Raw genomic sequence first — 22,557 nt, 5'->3', positions numbered from 1 at the left:
ACACTAAATAGCTTCTTATCACTCATGATTCTTATGGAAGGCAGCTTTCGGTTCGTGCCAATAAATGAAGCCCTCGTGAATTTCCGCCTCGCTTTAGCCTCATGTTGTTTGTATAACTGTATACCATCCATCATTATCGTAACCATGATTATTATAAAATTATCATAATTTATTTTCGTGGGTTGAAGAATTTGGATCACCCTGTCCTTAATATTTTGAGAATTATAAACTACTCTTATACATTGAAAAGTAGGTGTCAGCTGTTAGAAATCCGCATAACCATATGAGAAAGTGGATGAAAGGAACTCATGCTTCTTTTGGGGAGAGACATAAAAATTAAATAGATATTACAATATCCTAGAAAAGAACAATTAAAAAGAATACAATGATATGAATTTTAAAATATCTTAATAAATAATTCATATGAAAATTAAACATAGAAATTTAACTACAAAATTGTTCATACTCACATTGTTTTGATGGCGTTCTGATACCATTTACTTCTAGGATTCCAGTCGCACATCATATCCGGAGACAGAGACTTGAGTGTGTAGTACAAGTCTATGGACTGCTTGGTTCTCTCCATGCTGTTCTTGCAGCGTATCAACCAGCGTTCTAATCGGGCCTCGTGTAAACTGCCTGGTAAAGAAACAAAACAAACTACAGGCTTAATAATTTGGTTATTTAGATACAGTGTGTTAGCTCGTGCATCAGTGAAAAAGAAGGAAGGCAGTACATCGGGAAGTGTTGGAAAACCACACAAGGAATCTATAACAGCTGTGGTGAAAACGTAATTGTGCGCCGAGCCACTGTGTAACCTGCAACATGCATAGCACCTATGGAGGGAGGCGGACACCCGAAGGGGAAGTGAAGCAACTGTCTGACTTATTAACGGATTTGCATTTTCCTTACGTCAAGCTCTTAAATATAATTTTATACAGTACAAGACTACAAACTAATGTTTAGTACGTCTAACGAAGAAAGAAATGAACAAGAAAACATAGGACACATTATCACAGCCTAAAATTAACTGTCTTCAGAATGTCTCTGCGACAGAGTTTCAAAATCAGGAAATATGTCACTTACTGCCAGTCGTAGTTGATCACGAAGGTATTTGTCTGTCAGTCGTGATCTAAATTTGGTTTATACTATCTTCACTGTTGAAAATAATTTTTCACAAACGTAAGTTGTAGGGGACATGGATTGAACAGAGCAAGCGAAAGAACGAAGCTTCGGATATTTATTTTTGGCAAAGATTTGAAAAGTTCAACATTTGTCAAGTCCTTACATCTAGCTTTCATTGTAACATTTATACTAATAATAAATCTGTAGCCAAAATTTTTCTGGTAATTTTCTATTTTCCAAAAATAATTGGTGTTAACATGTATAATTAACCATCCTGAAACCGAAAATCACTTTTTTGAAATTTTTGTTTGTATGTCTGTCTGTCTGTCTGTCTGTCTGTCTGGATGTTTGTTACCTTTTCACGCGATAATGGCTGAACGGATTTCAATGAAAATTGGAATATAAATTAAGTGCCTTGTAACTTAGATTTTACGCTATATGGCATTCAAAATACATTATTAAAAATGGGGGGTTATAAGGGGGACTGAATTAAATAAATCGAAATATCTCGCTTATTATTGATTTTTGTGAAATTTGTTACATAACAAAAGTTTCTTTAAAAATGATTTCCGATAAGTTTTATTCTTTGAAAAATTTTGATAGGACTAATATTTAATGAGATAAATGATTTTTAAAATTAAAATAACTGCCATCTAAGGCGGTGTATTGAAATAAAAAACAAATGACTTCGTCTATAACGGGCCTTGGACACTACAATCGAAAGCTATGAAACATAACCTACAGACAATGTTTCTATGTTTGTATGAAGTAATATCGGAAGCTAAATTAACCGATTTGTATAATTAATTATTATATCATCATTGCAAAGTGTAGTTTCTCTGGATGGACATAATGCTATAATGTTATTACAGTAACTTGTGAGTGAATTGAGGACAGTTCAGATTAAAATAACAACTTATGCACAGAAAACTTGATAAGTGATTCTGTATATTCATTTCCTGTATTTCTTAAAATAAGGTTTATGAACATATTCATTTTTATCTCAGAGAATTAACGAACAACGAGAGTGTATTGATTTAGTATGCAGTAATAGTACGTTAGCTTAGCAATCCATTATTTTATAATTCAAATTTTAAATATGCTCAATTGAATCGTGTTAAAATACATAAAATATATATGCAATAAATGCAGTGAAAAAAATTGGGTAATGAGTCAAGCAGATTATGTTGCGCTGTTGTAAAAGCTGTTCCTCCTGAGATTCAAGAGCTCCCACAACAAATTAAAAACTTTCTAATTCGAATACATCCGTTATCAACACACTTTTTGCATAATATAATATAATATAATATAATATAATATAATATAATATAATATAATATAATATAATATAAAATAATATAATATAATATAATATAATATAATATAATATAATGTAATAATAAATCTGTAGTCAAACTTTTTCTGTTAATTTTCGCTTTTCCAAAAATAATAGGTAATAACTTATTAAGAAACCTTTTAAAGGAATTGTCATAGAACCAAATGAGTGGGCTCTGGATCAAAATGATCGCATTTTAATATTTTAAATACAATTTAAATTAAGTAACATATTAAACGATTTATCCTCCTATGAAACACGAATGTTCCCTGGATTAAAAGTCCAATTTTAATTATGTAATTACTTTATATTTATTTCTAACGGGTGCAGCGGAGCGCACGGGTACGGCTAGTAACATAGTAAATCTGTGAGTTTAAATTGAAGATCTAACCGCATTATCCGTACATCTGCTGAAAAAAGATCGACGTACAGAGATAATAATAATAATAATAATAATAATAATAATAATAATAATAATAATAATAATAATAACACAACCTTTGATGTTTCATGAGTAACATGTAGTATAATGTCCTCCGATCCTAGTTGAAACTTTCGTTTATGTAGAGGTACATGGTTTCGAGAGAAACATTGCGAAGATACGCCACTCGCAGGTCAGAGACGAATACAAATGGAACGGAGTTTGACTCCAGTGAGTGAGATGGTGGGGGTTGGGGGAGCAAGAGACATGCATAGCTATCATTGCGAGCCACAAGGTGCTCGTGAGTTACATTTTCGCCACGGCTGATGTAGACACACATTTGAACAGATATTGGTACGAATAGAAAAAATAGAATTACCGGTGTCATTAGACGCAGTTTTCACAATGGCCAAGTGTTAAAAGAAACAAGAGGTGGCGACGGTTGAAGGATGAAAGTACTGATCCTTTAGTCATTGACCCCAGTACATACCTGAGTCAAACTATACATTTTAGGTCAATTCTGCACGAGTTATGAGGATGGAAAACGTTTTAGATATACAGTATTAATAATGTCACTCTAAACATTAATTACAATCATACCAATTATGATCATTCCAATTATAGTCATATAAATTATCATGCCAATTATAATCACACGAATTATAATCATACCAATTATAATCATTCCATTTATAATCATACCAATAATAATTTCAAAATAATAATACTAATTATTATTCCAATTATAATCATACCAATTACAATCATACCGATTACAATCATTCCCATTATAATCATACCAATTGTAATCATACCAATTATAATCATTCCAATTATAATCATACCAATTACAATCATACCAATTATAATCATTCCAATTATAATCATTCCCATTATAATTATACCAATTACAATCATAACAATTATTATCATACCAATAATCATTCTAATTATAATAATTCCAATTATAATCATACAAATTACATTCACACCAATTATTATCATTCCAATTATATTCATACGAATTACAATCATTCCAATTATAATCATACCAATAATCATTCTAATTATAATAATTCCAATTATAATCATACCAATTATCATTCCAATTATATCCATACGAATTACAATCATTCCAATTATAATCATTCCAATTATACTCATACCAATAATTATTCCAATTAAAATAATACCAATTATCATTCCCATTATAATCATACCAATTACAATCATACCAATTACTATCATTCCAATTATACTCATACCAATAATTATTCCAATTAAAATACTACCAATTATCATTCCCATTATAATCATACCAATTACAATCATACCAATTATTATCATTTCAATTATATTCATACGAATTACAATCATTCCAATTATAACCATACCAATAATCATTATATTTATAATTATTACAATTATAATTATACCAATTACAATCATACCAATTACAATCATACTAATTATTATCATTCCAGTTATATTCATAAGAATTACAATCATACCAATTATTATCATTCCAATTATATTCATAAGAATTACAATCATTCCAATTATAATCATACCAATAATCATTCTAATTATAATAATTCCAATTATAATCATACCAATTAGAATCATACCAATTATTATCATTCCAATTATATTCCTAATAATTACAATCATTCCAATTATAATCATACCAATAATCATTATAATTATAATAATTCCAATTATAATCATACCATTTACAATCATACCAATTACAATCATACCAATTATTATCATTCCAATTATATTCCTAAGAATTACAATCATTCCAATTATAATCATACCAATAATCATTCTAATTATAATAATTCCAATTATAATCATACCAATTACAATCATACCAATTATAATCATACCAATTACAATCATACCAATTATAATCATACCAATTACAATCATACCAATTATTATCATTCCAATTATATTCATACGAATTACAATCATTCCAATTATAATCATACCAATAATGATTCTAATTATAATAATTCCAATTACAATCATATCAATTATTATCATTCCAATTGTAATGAAACCAGTAATCATTCCTATTATAATCAATGCAATTATAATGATAGCAATTACAATCCTACCAATTATAATCATTCCAATTATAGTCATTCCAATTATAATAATACCAATTAACATTGCAATTACTCGTATAACCATACCAATTACAATCATTCCAATAATTATAATCAAACCTTTAATCATTCCAATAATTATAATCATACCAATTATGTCCCTACAGTAAATGGGCGCTTATGACAATAGTATAGATTCTGGAATCTTAAGGCCATTCGACATTTTCGTTCAGATGTTCGTCTTTTTGGAAATTTGTTGTGCAACTCATATTGAATTTTGATGGTTTTAATTTCAAGGCTTGATTTAGTTCCGCAGAATTGTTAATGGTTGACACAAACTTAACCCAGGTTTGTTCAGAGCGGGCATTTCTTGCCTGTATGAGGTCCCACAGTCACAGAGCGTGTGCCTTCTCGCGATTCTGGTATTCTGTCTCACTGTCGCACCTGGTTTAAAGACTAGAACATACTTCACTTAACAGGAATAAATAGTTCATATAGACCTAACTGAACAGATGTATGACTATAATTATATGTGTACAAAACCGCCTTTGCTTATCATAAAATAAATAAATTTTCATTAACGTTTTAGATACTTGTGTATCATCTTCAGATGTGAAATGTTAGATTAATATGATGAAAACCTTGCCTATTAGATGGAACTTAATGTGGTAATTTTCGGGTCATATTAGTGTGAATGCTTGGACTTAACTTAGGTTGATCTATGATATACATGCTATGTTAGGTTAAATCACTGCGAGTCATATGATATGATCTAAAATATAAAATAAAACTGTTTAAGAATTGTAACCACTATTAGCGTAGTCATTGAAATGTGAACACTTTGTATAAACACTTTAAAAGTTTAAATCACTTTGAACATGTGTTGGCTGTATTTGCCGATTTAAATCACTGCAAGTCATGTGATATGATCTAAAATATATGAATAAAACTGTTTAAGAATTGTAACCACTATTAGCGTAGTCATTGAAATGTGAACACTTTGTATAAACACTTTAAAAGTTTAAATCACTTTGAACATGTGTTGGCTGTATTTGCCGATTTAAATCACTGCAAGTCATGTGATATGATCTAAAATATATGAATAAAACTGTTTAAGAATTGTAACCACTATTAGCGTAGTCATTGAAATGTGAACACTTTGTATGAACACTTTAAAAGTTTAAATCACTTTGAACATGTGTTGGCTGTATTTGCCGATTTAAATCACTGCAAGTCATGTGATATGATCTAAAATATATGAATAAAACTGTTTAAGAATTGTAACCACTATTAGCGTAGTCATTGAAATGTGAACACTTTGTAAAATCAGTTTGAAAGATTATAATCACGTTGAACATATGTTGGATGTATTTGCCGACTTAAAGTTCGTTCAATAGGGCAGTTTAACCTAACATAGCATGTATATCATAGATGAACCTAAGTTAAGTCCAAGCAATCACACTAATATGACCCGAAAATTACCACATTAAGTTCCATCTAATAGGCAAGGTTTTCATCATAATAATCTAACATTCCACATCTGAAGATGATACACAAGTATCGAAAAGTTAATGAAAATTTATTTATTTTATGATAAGCAAAGGAGGTTTTGTACACATATAATTATAATCAAACATTAATAGCTTATCGGCAAACTTCGACATGGAATTGAACAGATGCATTGATTAACGTGCAACACATAGGTGTATATTTGTTACGTACCAGATTCTTCAGGCAGATGTGGCTCCTTGGCTAGCCAGTTCTTCAGAGCTTCTACTGATTCCTTCACTCTTTGTTCATTTAATCCAAATTCTTGCCAAATTTTTTGTACCACGTCTTTACCCGGGGCTTGGAATTCTTTTGCCATTATAATTCGTCGTCTGGATATAAAAACAAATAATCATTAGATTATTTCATAAACTTGTAATGCATAAATTTAAAAGGATGTAGCTCCAATGTGTGGAAATGATGATTCAAACTAAATTCGTAGCTGTGCGATATGTACAAATTACAATATTATTATGCCTTACTACAATATTTTGTATCTTCGATGTAACATACATGAATACAAAGCGTAACTTTGCAATTCTCAGAGATTTAATTGAAGCAATAGAAGTTAACATGGAGAAGAACTTAATTTATGTTCCCTGCCTCGTGTGTCCTTCCCAAAGATATAACCATCCAGCGCTGACCTTCTATGCCCACGGTTGCGGGTTCGATCCCGGGCCAGGTCGATGGCATTTAAGTGTGCTTAAATGCGACAGGCTCATGTCAGTAGATTTACTGGCATGTAAAAGAACTCCTGCGGGACAAAATTCCGGCACATCCGGCGACGCTGATATAACCTCTGCAGTTGCGAACGTCGTTAAATTAAAAAAAAAACATAACATAAACATATAACCATCCAGTAGACAGATGGACTGTATTGAATTACTATTTTGTTTGGCAGCAGGGGAGGAGTTTCAGAATTAACATGACCATATTTAAAATTTTAGCACTTTCCTCTAACTTCATTATTTGAGACTGTATTGAGCATAATGAAAGAGAGATAAAAGATTTGCACCATAATCTATATATTTCTCAGTGAAAATAAAATAAAATATAAAAATTATTATCAACAGTAATCTCACTAGAGGTTTTGATTTATCTAGAGAAAATCAAAACTCGAGTGGGATTTAATTGACTATTACACGATTAGAAGAAAATAGGCTATATAAAGATTAGAAGCAACAAAGTGTACAATAAAATATTAATTGGCTTACGAAAATACAACTGTCTTCAAATGTATTATTGTACCATCTCAACATTACGCTAGATGACAGTAGTGTTTTATGATGATGTTTTCTTGTTACCGGTATCAGTTGTGCCAACTATATTTATTTATTTATTTATTTATTTATTTATTTATTCTGGTGTAGTTAAGGCCATCAGGCCTTCTCTTCCACAACACCAGGAATACAAATACAATAATATAAATAAACAGAAATAAATACACTATAATATACAAAGTAAAGCTGCTCAAGAAATAAAGAGAGAGGAAAAAAACACTATAAACAAAGTAAAGCCACACAAAAATATACAGGTTGCAGTCACACAAACTTTAAATGAGTGATTAAGTATCATAATTAATTCCATCCTAACTAATTAACTAACATAAACAAGAAACTTGCAATTTTAATCTAGGTTAAAAAGAAAAAAAAAACACAAATCAATACTTCTAGCAATACCTAAAAAACATTAACTAAGACAAAATTTTCCAATTTAATTTTGAATTGTGATAAAGTCCGGCAGTCCCTGACATCATTAGGTAACGAATTCCAGAGGCGAGGTATTTCTACAGTATAGGAAGATGAGTATAAAGACGTTCTATGATGAGGGATAGAAAGAAGTGCTTGATGTCGGTTTCGAAGAGTTGTAAGAAATTGAAAGCGCGATAACAGATATTTCGGAGTAGAAGTATGCATGATTCTAAACAGAAGAGACAGTGAATGTATTGTTCTTCGTTCCTTCAGACGCACCCATGAAAGTAACTGGAGGGAAGGTGTTATATGGTCAAATTTACGAGTATTGCAGATGAATCGTATGCACACATTATGAACACGTTGTAGTCTCTCAGCTAAGCGTGAACTTACATTAGTTAGCAAGGAATCGCAATAATCAAAATGGGGCATTACAAGCGTCTGAATAAGATTCTTTTTTAGACTAAGTGGTAGAAATTCTTTCATATGAAACAAGGAGTGAAGTTGAGAAAATATTTTTTTGCAAATGTGTGTTACTTGAGTATTCCAATTTAGATCGCTATCCATAAAAATGCCAAGATTTTTAACGGTTTCACTGTATTTAACAATAATCCCATTCAATATTATATGTGGTATAGTACTGCTATCAAGAGTGCTTCGTAGACGATTATGCCCCATTACGATTGCTTGCGATTTCTCTGGATTTAACCTTAATCCAAATTTGTGTGCCCACAGTGAAATCGAATTCAAGTCTTCGTTTATTTTGTTTACTGCGTCACTAGTCTCGTCAGGGTGGAAATGCAAATAAATTTGCAAGTCGTCAGCATACATATGGTATTTGCAGTGTTTTATCATATTAGTCACGTCATTAATATAGATCATGAAGAGTAAAGGTCCGAGAACTGATCCTTGTTGAATTCCAGATTTCACGACACACCATTTTGAAGAATAATCGCATGCAATGACACATTGTTGACGGTCGCGAAGGTAGGATTCAAACCAAGTAACAGAACTTTCAGAAAGATTCAGAAGTCTTAATTTACATAATAGAAGGTCCGTGTCAACTGTATCAAATGCCTTACTGAAGTCAAGTAATGTCAGTAATGTTAATTTACGTTCATCCGTGGCTTCACGTATATCCTCATTCACTTTTAGTAGTGCTGTAGTCGTACTATGTCCATTTCTGAACCCGGATTGGTATTCGTCCAGTAAGGCATGTTCGGTTAGATAGTTCATTAGTTGTTTGTGAACAATACGTTCCAGAGCTTTTGATAGGGCAGGTAGGATACTAATTGGACGGAAATCATTTGCACATAATGGGGTTTTGATTTTAGGGATCGGACGGATAAAGGCTTTCTTCCAGAGGTTCGGGTAGGTAGAAGTTATGAGTGAGGCGTTGAATATATGTGTTAATGTCGGCAGTATTATGTCCAATATTTTCTTCAATAATATTATACTAATATTATCCACACCTTCAGCTTTAGAAGTAATACGTTTTATTGTCGCTCTTACTTCAGTTTCTGTGACATAAGTGAAGTAAAATATTTCTCTATCCGGAATTGGAGTCATTTGTAATTCGTTAACTGTCTGCTGTTTGTCGACCGTATCCAAGGTTATTGACTGTACAGTTGCAAAATGGTCATTTAGTTCGTCAAGAGAAACTGGCACACTGTCTACCTGAGTCCTGGGATTTCCTAAACCAATTGTCCGTAGGTTTCTCCACAGATTGGAAGGGTCAGCTCCCCCCTTCAAGATGTTATGAAAATGTCTCAGTTTTGCGTTTCTAATGGCTTGAGTAGTTCTGTTACGTAAGAGTTTATAATAATTATAAGAGATTTCTGTCTTGTCATGTTTAAACGTTTTGTATGCAGCGTTTCTGTCCATAATCATACTACGTATGTCAGCAGTCATCCATGGTGCTGGTGTCCTTTTTACGCGTTTAGATTTGATAGGAGCATGCTTGTCATATAAATTTATAATGTATTCATTTAGTTTAACAAGTTTCTCGTCAACAGTATGTAAGGTCCATATTGAGTCCCAGGGAATCTTCATTGCGTCTTCAAGTAGTTGGGTTTCATCAACACGTTTCAAGTCACGGTACCTTATGAGTTTAGGCGTGGGCTTGGGACACTTCAAGGAATATACTAGATAAATAATATCATGGTACGAAATTCCCGAAGCAGCACATTGTCCATGTTTTTGTACTTTGTCTGCATTCTTCGTAATAATTAAGTCTAATAGGGATTCGGAAGATTGGGTATGGTGGGTGGGTTCAAGGGGAAGGACTGCTAGATCAAGAGCCTGGAACATGGTCAATAGATGTCTAGTGTAGTTCGAATCAGAGGCTAACAAATTTGTGTTAAGATCACCCATTATTAAGACGTGTTCATAATCTGTGATGAATTCCAACAACGATCTCTCGATCTCTGCAACATCGTTAATCTTCGGGGGTTGGTAAATTACACAAATAAGACATTTCTGAAAGCTTGTCGAGACTTCTACAAATAGCATTTCAGGTTTTCCGGCATACTCGCCAGGAGATGTGTATATTATTCTGGGATTGAGATCTGATCTAACATATGCAGCAACGCCGCCCCCTTGTTTATCTAAACGATCATTTCTCAATAGCGTATAACCATCTAGGTGTAGTGTCGCTGAGGATAATGTAGGCTTTAGCCAAGATTCAGAGATGAGAAGAGCATGCAAATTCTGATTCGAGAATATGGATTGAATTTCGTCAAAGTGTGCAACCAAACTCTGAGCGTTAATATGGGCTACGTGAAGGAATGAAGATTTCTTGGAAAATGCTGTTGTTAAAATGTTGAATGCTTCAGGGTGAGAGAGAGGGTTCTGGTTAGCAGGTATAGGGGAATGGAGTGAGTGAAGGTCATTGTATAATGTTCTGTCAGAGACAACCGGATTATTACTGTCAAGAATCAGGGTATCCAACTTAAAGGAAAGAAAAAAAAATTTTATATAAAAATATGAAGTTGCTACAAGTAAAGATTTCCTATTAATTAATAACTTAGCTACAATTAAGTTCAAATAAATAAAGATGAATAAACACTACTGGCACTAACAAGTATGAATAAGTGGTTTAGACTTTAGTAATTTAGAATATGATATAACTTAGAAGAGAATAAAATTTAGTAAAGGCAGACAAAAGAAAGGAGAGAAGTTTTAGACTAAATGTAAATTATTACACTTTACTTACGTAATTACTAAATGAGCACAAGCACAAGCACACGCATACACACACTCTAGTGCCTTGGAATATCGTCTTCACATGTCACTCTCATTTTTGCTTCACCGATCTTCACAATAATGACTCCGTCTGTGGTCCACACATTTCCAACACCATATTTCGCGATGCAGTCCATCAACAGTTTATGTCGTATTTTGGTGAGATCCTCACGAACGGTCACACCAGTTTGTTTCAACAATCTCTTGTTTCGGAAAAGCTCACTACGCTTCCGGTAACTTGTGAACTTGATAATCACTGGCCGCGCTTTGTCCTCCCTCCTGATGCCCACACGATGACTCCTGTCGATGTCAGCCAACTCCAACTTTACACCGATTTTCTCAGCTACATCGATGGCAATTTTATCTATGGAATCATCATTGAACTCTGTGGACTGTTACTAGTCAAGAAGGCTTTGTTGATTCAGTTTCATTTTTATTAAAACATTTACATTCCATTTCAATCATCCGGATCCCAGTAATCAACGTCACTTGACAGACGATTTTCAATAAATCTTAGTATTAAACAATCTCTGTTACGTGACTGTGCATAATATAATTATAGCAGAAGCTATAACAAACATAACCTAAATAATATAAACAAGTGTTAGAAAAGTTTTAATTAGGGATGATGAAATAAACAAGAAACGTTTTAATTAACGATGATGAAATAAAAAATAAACGTGGATAATTTTAAAAGAAACAATTATTGAAAGTACAATTTTCAAATTTGAATGTTTTGGTGGTTCAGTTGATGTTATATTGGACGTGTGCGTAAAAGAAGTGAACTCGTTGATGTACATGGTGTATGCCTCAACTCATTCAGGATTTCCGAATGGTGCTCTTCATATATGACCAGTGATCTTTATTAATTCTTGTTCTTGAATGCCAAAATGCGAGTCATATTTGAAAGTGATGTGCATCGACTGGAGTGGTTTGTAATTTTCTGTTTTTTGACGGCCAGACCAGTGCAGTTTGAAATGTTGGCAAACAAAGAAATAAATACTAGGTTAGTTATAAAAATAAACAAATGCTAGGGACGCGATAAAATTAAACAAATGCTAGGTACGCGATAAAATTGTGCGATAAGCGGCCATGATTAGTTGAAAGACGTCCTTTCGTACCGTTTTATTGGTCGAAAGTAGTGTGACGTAGTAAAAGTGTAATAGTCAATATAAAATCAAGGTGATTATAAAATTTATCATTTAAATACATTAATCCCTATCTTTTTGACCATTTTATTTTAGAACACTCAGATCATCTATTTAGTATTACCTAATTGGAAATGTTAATTCAAAAATATATATGATAATATTCATTTAAAGGTTTCAAAGTGCCGTAATTTTGTATGGTAATTATTTCCAAATTTCATCTTCGGATGTGTTGTTAGAATGGACACTGAAATATTATGATAATAAACAAGAATAACTTAATTGATAGCTGTGGCTTCCACTACACCTCCTTATAGAAACCTCTTTTTCTGTTATGACCTCCTTTCTGCGAAATTACTCAAAGGAGTAAGCATCATGTTGAGATGTGACACTGTTTCCAGTAAAAAAATAGCTCTATTCAAGTTGTATCTAAAATACATTGTTAATATGGTATGTAGAAAAAATTAGTTATTTTATTTCTAAATATACAGCATTACGGTGTATAAAACATTTTCAAAACTTATCATTATATACAGAAGATTTTGTTTCCATCATAACGTGATATAAAACTTATTCCGTAACTCAGTAATTTATGTGGTATCTGTATAACACACCATTTCCTGAAACACTGAAAAATAGCCTATCTTATTATTATTTCTGTTTAAAACTAATATACGAACTGAATTCACCCATAATTTTACGTAACTCAAATTGTCTATGTTCTTACTAAAATGAACAATTCAATTGCAATTTACAAACTGCTATGAAATTCTGTGTACTATTTAGATATTAATCAACTCTAAAATAATCGCCATTTTCTACTCTCGGTGACTTTTCAGTGAATGCAGCAGTTAACATTACATCATTGATGGATGTTCTCTTCTTCCTTTTGATGACGATTTCTTCCTCAAAATTGGCTCTCGTATAAGACAGTTTTTACAAAAGTGAATTGCGTGATCCTTTATAAACTTTCGATACTTTTATATCTGCAATCTTTCATTAAGAGAGAAGTTTTATATAATATTCTTCTTTGACATTCTCATCAATTTTGTCTGCTTACCTAGCTTTCCTCTTTTATCCACTTTAATAAGGACATTAGCTACCTTGTTTTGTTTCTCCGATACTGTGTAAGTGTGACGAATATTAACATATAAAGAATTCATTAGGAATAACTAGCAGACGTGGAAACGTTTTTGGTAATTATGGGGAAAATAAAAGACCACATTTTTTCGTGTAGATGGTCTACTGCCCCAGCACAAACGAGATTATTCACGAAAATCAGATTCCGGGACTGGCTTCGTTCACTATTTGCTTTCCTTGGTGCATTACTATTACATTCAAACCCTGAAATTACGAAATTTTATAATCTAAAAATCTGTCTCTTAATTGAAATAATGTAATATAAATAAATTTCTAACAATAACGTTGTTAATCTAAATATTACAAATTACTCTTGCATGTCCATAACTTATTTTCAGCAAGAGTGTCATAAGTTAATTGAATTTGAAATTGCTTCTCTCAAAATGACTTCAAGATTAGTTGGATTAACGTCATAAGTAGAAATAGTAAAACCAGGGGGTGGATATTTTACTCGGAATCGTATTTCGAAATATGACTCTCTGGGCTTATAATATTTTTTCTCCAAAGACGTCATATTTCCAAATGTAACTCTTTACAATTAAAATTATGACAACTTGGTTATGCTTACTTTTTCGTAATTAACGTCACATTCTTAAATAATACTCCATTGATACAAACAAAATTAATCTTAGATTTGTCTCTTCTCGACCAGTAAAGTTTCAACACAACATGTAGCGTTCTTCGTGCAAAATAAGTTATGATACAAGGGTAGGACCTTAAGCACAACTGAAATATGCGATTCGTGCTATTAAAGGAATTACGAAGTACTGAGTGCAACGACGTCACAACTATCCTCATGGAATTCGCTGCCGCTGGAAATCAGGGGTAGTCTTAGTCCTCAGTTGTTTAAAATTAGGTTGTTTAGAAATATTTTAAATGCGGAGAATTAGTTTTTTAGATATAATTTTTATTTATTATTATTATTATTATTATTATTATTATTATTATTATTATTATTATTTTACACAGTCATTACTTTCTTTTTCCATTAACACTAATATCTAGGTAATTGTCATTGCCTCAATGTAACACGTGCTGTGCTGATCATACTAATTCTACAATTCCTTTAGTTATGAGATTATATTCATATGTATTAATTCTTTTTTTTAAGTTAATAGCCTACTTGTATACTAGAATGTATTTTCCTGTTTGTGATTATGTATTTAGTCTCTTTTTTATTCTATATATATTTATTATTATTATTATTATTATTATTATTATTATAAAGTTAATAATGATTGTGTTTATGTATTCAATCTCTATTTTTTAATTAATTCTGTTTATTATAATGTTTAAGTTAATATTTGTATACCGGTATGTATTTTTCTGTATGTGATTTGATCCTGGTTGAGTGGAAGAGAAGGCCTAATGGCCTTAACTCTGCCAGGGAAAAAACTATTATTATTATTATTATTATTATTGTTATTATTCCTTTACTTTTTAACTTCTCTCTAAAATATGCCATTAGGAAAGTTCAAGATAACACAGAGGGTTTGGAATTGAACGGGTTACATCAGCTGCTTGTCTATGCGGATGACGTGAATTTGTTAGGAGAAAATCCACAAAAGATTAGGGAAAACGCGGAAATTCTAGTTGAAACAAGTAAAGCGATAGGGTTGGAAGTAAATCCCGAAAAGACTAAGTATATGATTATGTCTCGTGACCACAATATTCTACGAAATGGAACTATAAAAATTGGAGATTTATCCTTCGAAGAGGTGGAAAAATTCAAATATCTTGGAGCAACTGTAACAAATATATATGACACTCGGTAGGAAATTAAACGCAGAATAAATATGGGAAATGCCTGTTATTATTCGGTTGAGAAGCTTTTGTCATCTAGTCTTCTGTCAAAAAATCCGAAAGTTAGAATTTATAAAACAGTTATTTACCGGTTGTTCTGTATGGCTGTGAAGCTTGGACTCTCACTTTGAGAGAGGAACAGAGATTAAGGGTGTTTGAGAATAAGGTTCTTAGGAAAATATTTGGGGCTAAGAGGGATGAAGTTACAGGAGAATGGAGAAAGTTACACAACGTAGAGCTGCACGCATTGTATACTTCACCTGACATAATTAGGAACATAAAATCCAGACGTTTGAGATGGGGAGGACATGTAGCACGTATGGGCGAATCCAGAAATGCATATAGAGTGTTACTTGGGAGGCCTGAGGAAAGAAGACCTTTAGGGAGGCCGAGACGTAGGTGGGAAGATAGTATTAAAATGAATTTGAGGGAGGTGGGATATGATGGTAGAGACTGGATTAATCTTTCTCAGGATTGGGACCAATGGCGGGTTTATGTGAGTGCGGCAATGAACCTCCGAGTTCCCTAAAAGCCAGTAATTAAGTATTATTATTATTATTATTATTATTATTATCATCATCATCATCATCATCATCATCATTATCCTCTAACGGGTAGATTTACAAGCTGACTTATGACGATGTATCACATAGGAATGCATCTACAAACGATTCCTTCTATAGCAGTAAGTCATGGCTGCTCAATTTTGAGTTATAACATCCTCTTCCCAAATGATCGACATGGAAATATGTTCTGTGAAATTGCCGCACTTCAGCATTACATTATTGCAGCGCCATGATACAACATCTACCAACTGCCGAGGTAGTTCCACAATCTACTATATACAGTCACGAAGCTTGAGTTTTGAGGGTGCTGGAAAGAATAGACTGTGACGGTATTATTTTGCATTGTCTGCAATGAGGCGATATTAGCGATCCTAGTGGTGAGCAACTATCTAGTGTTTGCATATTTACTACATATTGAGCTTCGCGACTGTATATACACAGTCTACTATATACAGTCGCGAAGCTTGAGGTGATTTTTTTGCAAATCTCGTGATAAAGCGCTCCACGAGGTTAGCAACTAGAAACAATAGACTGTCCACGGTCGACTTTGGACTGTGTCGTATTTCCATCGAGTGCTAGCTCGTTGCGTATTTCACATTGATGCTTGTGAAATGTTCGTTATTGGTTGTAATGAAAATGTTAATGGCTAAAATACAATAATTGGAATAATAATATTTTACTAGAGACGTAGAAAAATTAAAGTTTGTTTTAATGAAATTTATTGATCACGTTTTATTTTCAATTCTGGTGGGATTATTATTGCTTAGGCCTACTTTTTTTTTCAAAGGATATGTTTTTAATCATAGCTGTTAATTTTGTTGTTATATTTATTTGTTACTTTACTAGAGACGTAGACAAAGTCTGTTACAATAAAATTTATTGATCACGTTTTATTTCCAATTCTGGTGTGATGGCGGGCTTATGTGAGGGCGGCAATGAACCTTCGGGTTCCTTAAAAGCCATTTGTAAGTAAGTAAGTAAGGTGTGATTATTATTGCTTAACCTCATCCCACTTTGTTAACTATGTAAGCCTACACTACAAGTACCGGTACACGTAAGTTACTCCATTAATTCATATTTCCATTATTATTGTTGTAAAGGGAAATGCAAATTAATATTTATTGTTTTCATAGTTAATTATCGCTATAATCTTGAATGAGTGAAGCGATTATAGTAAATTTCAGTTCGTTTTGCACAAACAAAAATAATATTAACCTATTTCTTGCGGGTATCTTCGAGTTTATGGTGGAATTTAATATACTTCATTAAAATAATAAATTAACTTCATGCATTTAATATTTCAATCATGGAAGGAAGGTGTTAATTTTTCCAAAAGAACACAACGAAAGTGTAACATATTTTGTCGTCTACTAGGAGAGAGATCTGCGATGATGAGGCGATAGTAGCGATCCTAGTGGTGGGCAACTACCCATGTTTGCATTTTTACTACATATTGAGCTTCGCGACTGTATATAGTAGACTGTGGTATATACTAGACTGTGGTATTTCGCTGAAGCCGATGTCTGGTTACATTATACTCCGACGAAAAAACAACATCGAGTATCAAGTACATTAGGTATTGGAGGCTTATTTTTCGAGATAATGTCATTTATTCACCATTTCCTTTTAGTTCCTTTCATTCCTTAACATCAAAGGCAAATTACGTCAGCAAGTGAGAATGAAACTAACAACGTGACGATTGGAACTGATATAGTTCTTTGGAAGACCTAATTAGCACATGCACTTCGAATTACCACTATTTTATGGAATTAAATTGCACTTAATTAAGAACAGAACTATCAGTGAAGCTCCTATATGACGTCACGTGATATAAATTCGTACTTAGCTAGTTGTGGCTCAACTCACAGATTTACAGACGTCCGTCAGTCCGTGGTTCCCAGCTAACACTGACTTGTTCCCTTGCAGATTGTGTTATAATAAGAATTCGGTGGAACATGTTTGTACAATATCTCTAAAAATTGAACAATCGCCAATTTTTTTATCGCATGTTATTTTAAAACACGATAGTGGGCATATATGTTGTATATTAAATTACAAATCATATCATATAAGACACAGTACGACTCCAAATCTGTGAAGGGCTGTATAGGCCATTCGGCTTTTCGTGAAACCAATCTGCACGTAAGGAGAAAGAAGAAGTGGATTGGGAAGGTTCTCTCCCTGGCCACACTTTCGCTTGCAGGTATACTCTATTTAATTTCAAGGACTGCAGTTCGGTGGCTCCTTTGAACACCCACAGATTTATGACTTCCTACACAAACACCTCTGACAATTCCATCCTGTCCCCTCGTCCCAATATTGCACACTTGCCACAATCCTGGTGACCCTCGAAATGAGACAGACGGGATTCTTGGAATTCGGAAAATATGCGGCAACTCTGCCTCCACGTGGATTTGACGGAAGCCTATCAATTCTTCTGAACGAGGGTTGTGATTGGTTACTAACAGGAGAAGACAAGATTTACGTCACAGTAAGGAAGACATTTATTTATGACACGCAACTAACAGCGTATTCCGAATCTCACCGGTCCGGTGGCATCAATGACGTCGCGTTGCAGCGAAATAAGGAACAAAACTGGTGGAAGGATCGATGGCTGTCATGGCGACTGTATAAGTTGTTGTCTGTGCTACGCTAGCAACATTTTGCGAAATTTTCGTACTGCCATCTCGTTCAAAGATAAGAGAGCATAAACAATTTATTTCTTGAACCGGTAGTAATAACTGGTTCGTTGACATGTTCGCTCATAAGCCATTAACATATTGTTTTTACGTTGTGCTCATTACAAACAATACAGCAGAACACACCGCCATGACACAACAGTGCACCATGTCATTCGTCTGCTAATTCCCGCCCTATACAAGAACCAATGAGATTCACTGATGGCGGGTGATGAGACTGCCACCACCTCTGCAAGCTGATGGCACCGGTGTGACACCGGTGGAGCATCAATGACGTCATCGGTGGAATTCGGAACACCGTGATGCCATCGGATTGCTCACCGGTGAGATTCGGAACACGCTGTAATAGGGGTAGCAGAAGGTCTGTCGACAAAGTCCTTTCTGTGAATCTGCACTCCATGAAATAAAATACAGTTTAGCTTAGCTCGCTTACAACCACCGAACAATATGGGTCACACGTCGCTACATTTGCTGCGCAACTTTTCTCCTGCAGCTGCAAAGGTTGCGTGTCGTGTTGACACGAGTTGTCGTGAGTGCATACAAAACATCCATTCGCATGCATACAAACATGTTATGTCGTTGATGAAGCTGGCATTTATCACAATTTGTGTCACACCAGCACAACCTTTGAGAGCACGGCCATTATCGAGTATGTATGCCAACTATGTGTTGTGGTTCAACATATCGTGACCTCCACACCATTGCTGGTCACATGTCTGTCAAAAGTACGATCAGATTATCTTAGAGTAATTTATTTGTGAAACTATTTAGAGATACGAGTTTATTGATTGGAAGTAAGTTAACAAATGGAAATATACTGGTGTTGTAACAATATTACACTCTTTTATAGCAGTGAGAGAAACGTAGGAACTGCAATACCTAACAGTTGTGAAAGTGTGATGCTCAACGTGATGCGACTGACTAGTCAGGGGTTAAAATTCTAATCTAGATGGACAAATTAAAAAATCTGATTTTCCACTTATTTAACCGATTGATATTAGATATACAGAGTTGCGAAAATTATTAGAATAATCTTAATTTTAAAGGTTTTTTAATAGTTCCTTCACAAATATTCATTGAATTGATGAATATTGGTATATAATATTACTATGTATTTACTACTAACAATGCCGGAAAGCATTGTTGTACATTGGTATTTTTCTTATTTTACAATTGTTGTGGGAATTCAGAAATTATTATATTATGTTGGCGGAATTGGAAACATCAAAAAATTAATTAAGAAATGCTTTAAACAAATTGTTCTTTGCATTTACATTGTTGTGAAGGTTCAAATGAACGTATACATCTGTTTTGTGCATATAATTTTTTATGTTTCCAATTCCGCCAACATAATATAATAATTTCTGAATTCCCATAACAATTGTAAAATAAGAAAAATACCAATGTACAACAATGCTTTCCGGCATTGTTAGTAGTAAATATATCCTACATCAGTATAGTAATATATACCAATATTCATCAATTGAATTAATATTTGTGAAGGAACTATTAAGAAACCTTTAAAATTAAGATTATTCTAATAATTTTCACACCTCTGTACATGATTGTAAATAATGTAGTGGCAACACTGCCGAGAATGGGTGATGCGCATGCGATACGAGACATGGTGATCATATTTGGAGATATTGTCGATGTATTGAATAGAGAATTCTGTTATTGGGAGCAACTCGAGATTAGAGACCAAATAACCTGGGCAGGTAGATTATGCAGATGGTTGGAGGAAATAGGCATGGGATTTATAATAAAGGAAGATTGCAGAAACAAATGTCTGGCGGGAAGTCAAGAAACGTCTGAAGGATACAGACAGGCAAATAACAGAAGAGGAATATAGGGATAAGGTTGCTCTGTAGATCCAAACGATGATAAAAAAATCGGGGAACCGAATTATATCTGTATGGAGGAAGCAGAGAAGGTAGACTGGGTTTAATCTGGTTTCGTCTTGGAGCCTGGAGGGCACAAAATCGTCAACGAAGAGGGGGCGAGAATAGTTCCTCTTTGCGCTAGGGGCGAGACATGACACCATATTTTACCTGAGTGTGAAGCCACAGAAGCTCTGAGGAAACGATTCCTGCCAGAGGCCTTCATTACATGTAGCAGAGGGCGTTTGGTAACATACGACATATTAAATAACGCTAAATTCCTTGACAGTGTGGGGAAATTTATGGCAATAGTTCGACAGTTGAGGGTGGAACTGGCCGCGGGGGAGTGAACCGAGGAAATAAGGGAAATGGTTATTTATTAGTGTTGTAATGAGTAATATTAACAATGAGCGAATGAGGTAATTAGGGGATAATGTTATTTTTGTATTTATTGTCTTTTTTCTGTTTGTAATTTATTGCGTGTGTATGTATTTTTATTACCTTTATATTTACTATTTGGATTATTTGGTGCCGCAATTAGTAGTGACAATGGAGTTAGATTAGTCAACTTTGCCACATCGAAACATTTAATTGTCAAAAGTACAACATTCCCCCGTTAAGGATGTACATAAATATACTTGGACTTCTCCAGACGGATTGACACACAACCAAATAGATCACATCTTGGTAGATAAACGGAGACATACTAGTATAGTAGATATTCGAACTTTCAGGGGTGCAGACTGTAATTCTGACCATTATTTGGTGATTGGAGAATTAAGACAAAGATTATGAGTAGCCAAGCGAGTAGAGCAACAGGTTAATATTACTAAATTCAATATTTTGAAATTAAAGGACGAGGTAGCTAAGCAAAATTATGAGGTCGAAATTTCGAATAGGTTTGCCGCTTTAGAAAGTTCCGACGAAGTTGAGAAAGAATTAGATGTTAATAGGTTGTGGGAAAATATCAGAGATAATATCAAACTTGCAGCTGAGCAGAGCATAGGTTATAATGAAACTAAGAAAAAGAAACCGTGCTTTGATGAAGATTGTTGCAGGGTAGTAGAAAGAAGGAAACAGGCAAAATTGAAATCCTTACAGGATCCTGTTGAGGAGAAGAGAGATAATTATTTCAATGAAAGACGGGAAGCAAGTCGTACACCTAGGAATAAAAAGAGAGGTTACTTGAAGGAAAAACTGAATGAGGTAGAAACAAATAGTAAGAATAAAAACATTAGAGATTTATATAAGGGTATAAAGGAATTTAAGAACGGATATCAGCGAAGGGTAAACGTGATCAAGGATGAGAATGGTGACTTGCTTGCAGACACTCCATCAATCCTAAACAGATGGAAAAACTATTTTGCGCAACTACTAACTGTACATAGGCCAAATAGAAATGATCGGCACGAAATTGAAATACAAACTGCTGAGCCATTTATACCCGAATCCACGTTTTCAGAAGTCGAAATTGCGATAGAAAATCTGAAAAAGTACAAGTCTCCAGGTATCGATCAAATTCCAGCAGAATTAATACAAGAGAATGGAAGTGTATTATATAGCGAAATTAATAAACTTGTACTTGCTACCTGGGAAAAGGAAATTGTACCGGAACAATGGAAGGAGTCCATAATTGTACCTATTTTTAAAAAGGGGGACAAAACCAACTGTGGTAACTTTCGAGGAATGTCACTTATGCTGACGTCGTACAAAATTTTGTCCACTATTCTTTTGAGAAGATTAACTCCATACGTAGATGAAATCATTGGGGATCATCATTGCGGTTTTCGGCGTAATAGATCGACTATTGATAAGATTTTTTGTATTCGACAGATATTGG

At 33.6% G+C, this 22,557-nt stretch overlaps 1 protein-coding gene across 3 annotated transcripts in view; it reads right to left on the bottom strand.

Moving 5' to 3' along the window:
* The window catches only part of LOC138711697 (alpha-tocopherol transfer protein-like), an 87,921-nt gene that overhangs the window by 25,226 nt on the left and 40,138 nt on the right, over window positions 1-22,557 (bottom strand). Inside the window, exons 1-3 of one of the 3 annotated variants that reach the window (XM_069842835.1) lie at window positions 18,005-18,080; window positions 6,722-6,879; window positions 471-639 (exon numbers count right to left, since the gene is read on the bottom strand). In XM_069842835.1, coding sequence (XP_069698936.1) covers window positions 471-639; window positions 6,722-6,866 — 314 coding nt within the window. In that variant the 5' untranslated portion in view covers window positions 6,867-6,879; window positions 18,005-18,080. Of the gene's footprint in view, window positions 1-470; window positions 640-6,721; window positions 6,880-17,980; window positions 18,081-22,557 lie in introns of those variants that run through there. The other 2 variants (XM_069842836.1, XM_069842837.1) reach the window with 2 other exon arrangements.

Source organism: Periplaneta americana, chromosome 13, assembly GCF_040183065.1.
Source record: "Periplaneta americana isolate PAMFEO1 chromosome 13, P.americana_PAMFEO1_priV1, whole genome shotgun sequence".
Classification (NCBI taxonomy): domain Eukaryota; kingdom Metazoa; phylum Arthropoda; class Insecta; order Blattodea; family Blattidae; genus Periplaneta; species Periplaneta americana.
Note: the sequence above shows the minus strand (reverse complement) of the source record. Positions and strands in the feature narration are given on the sequence as shown.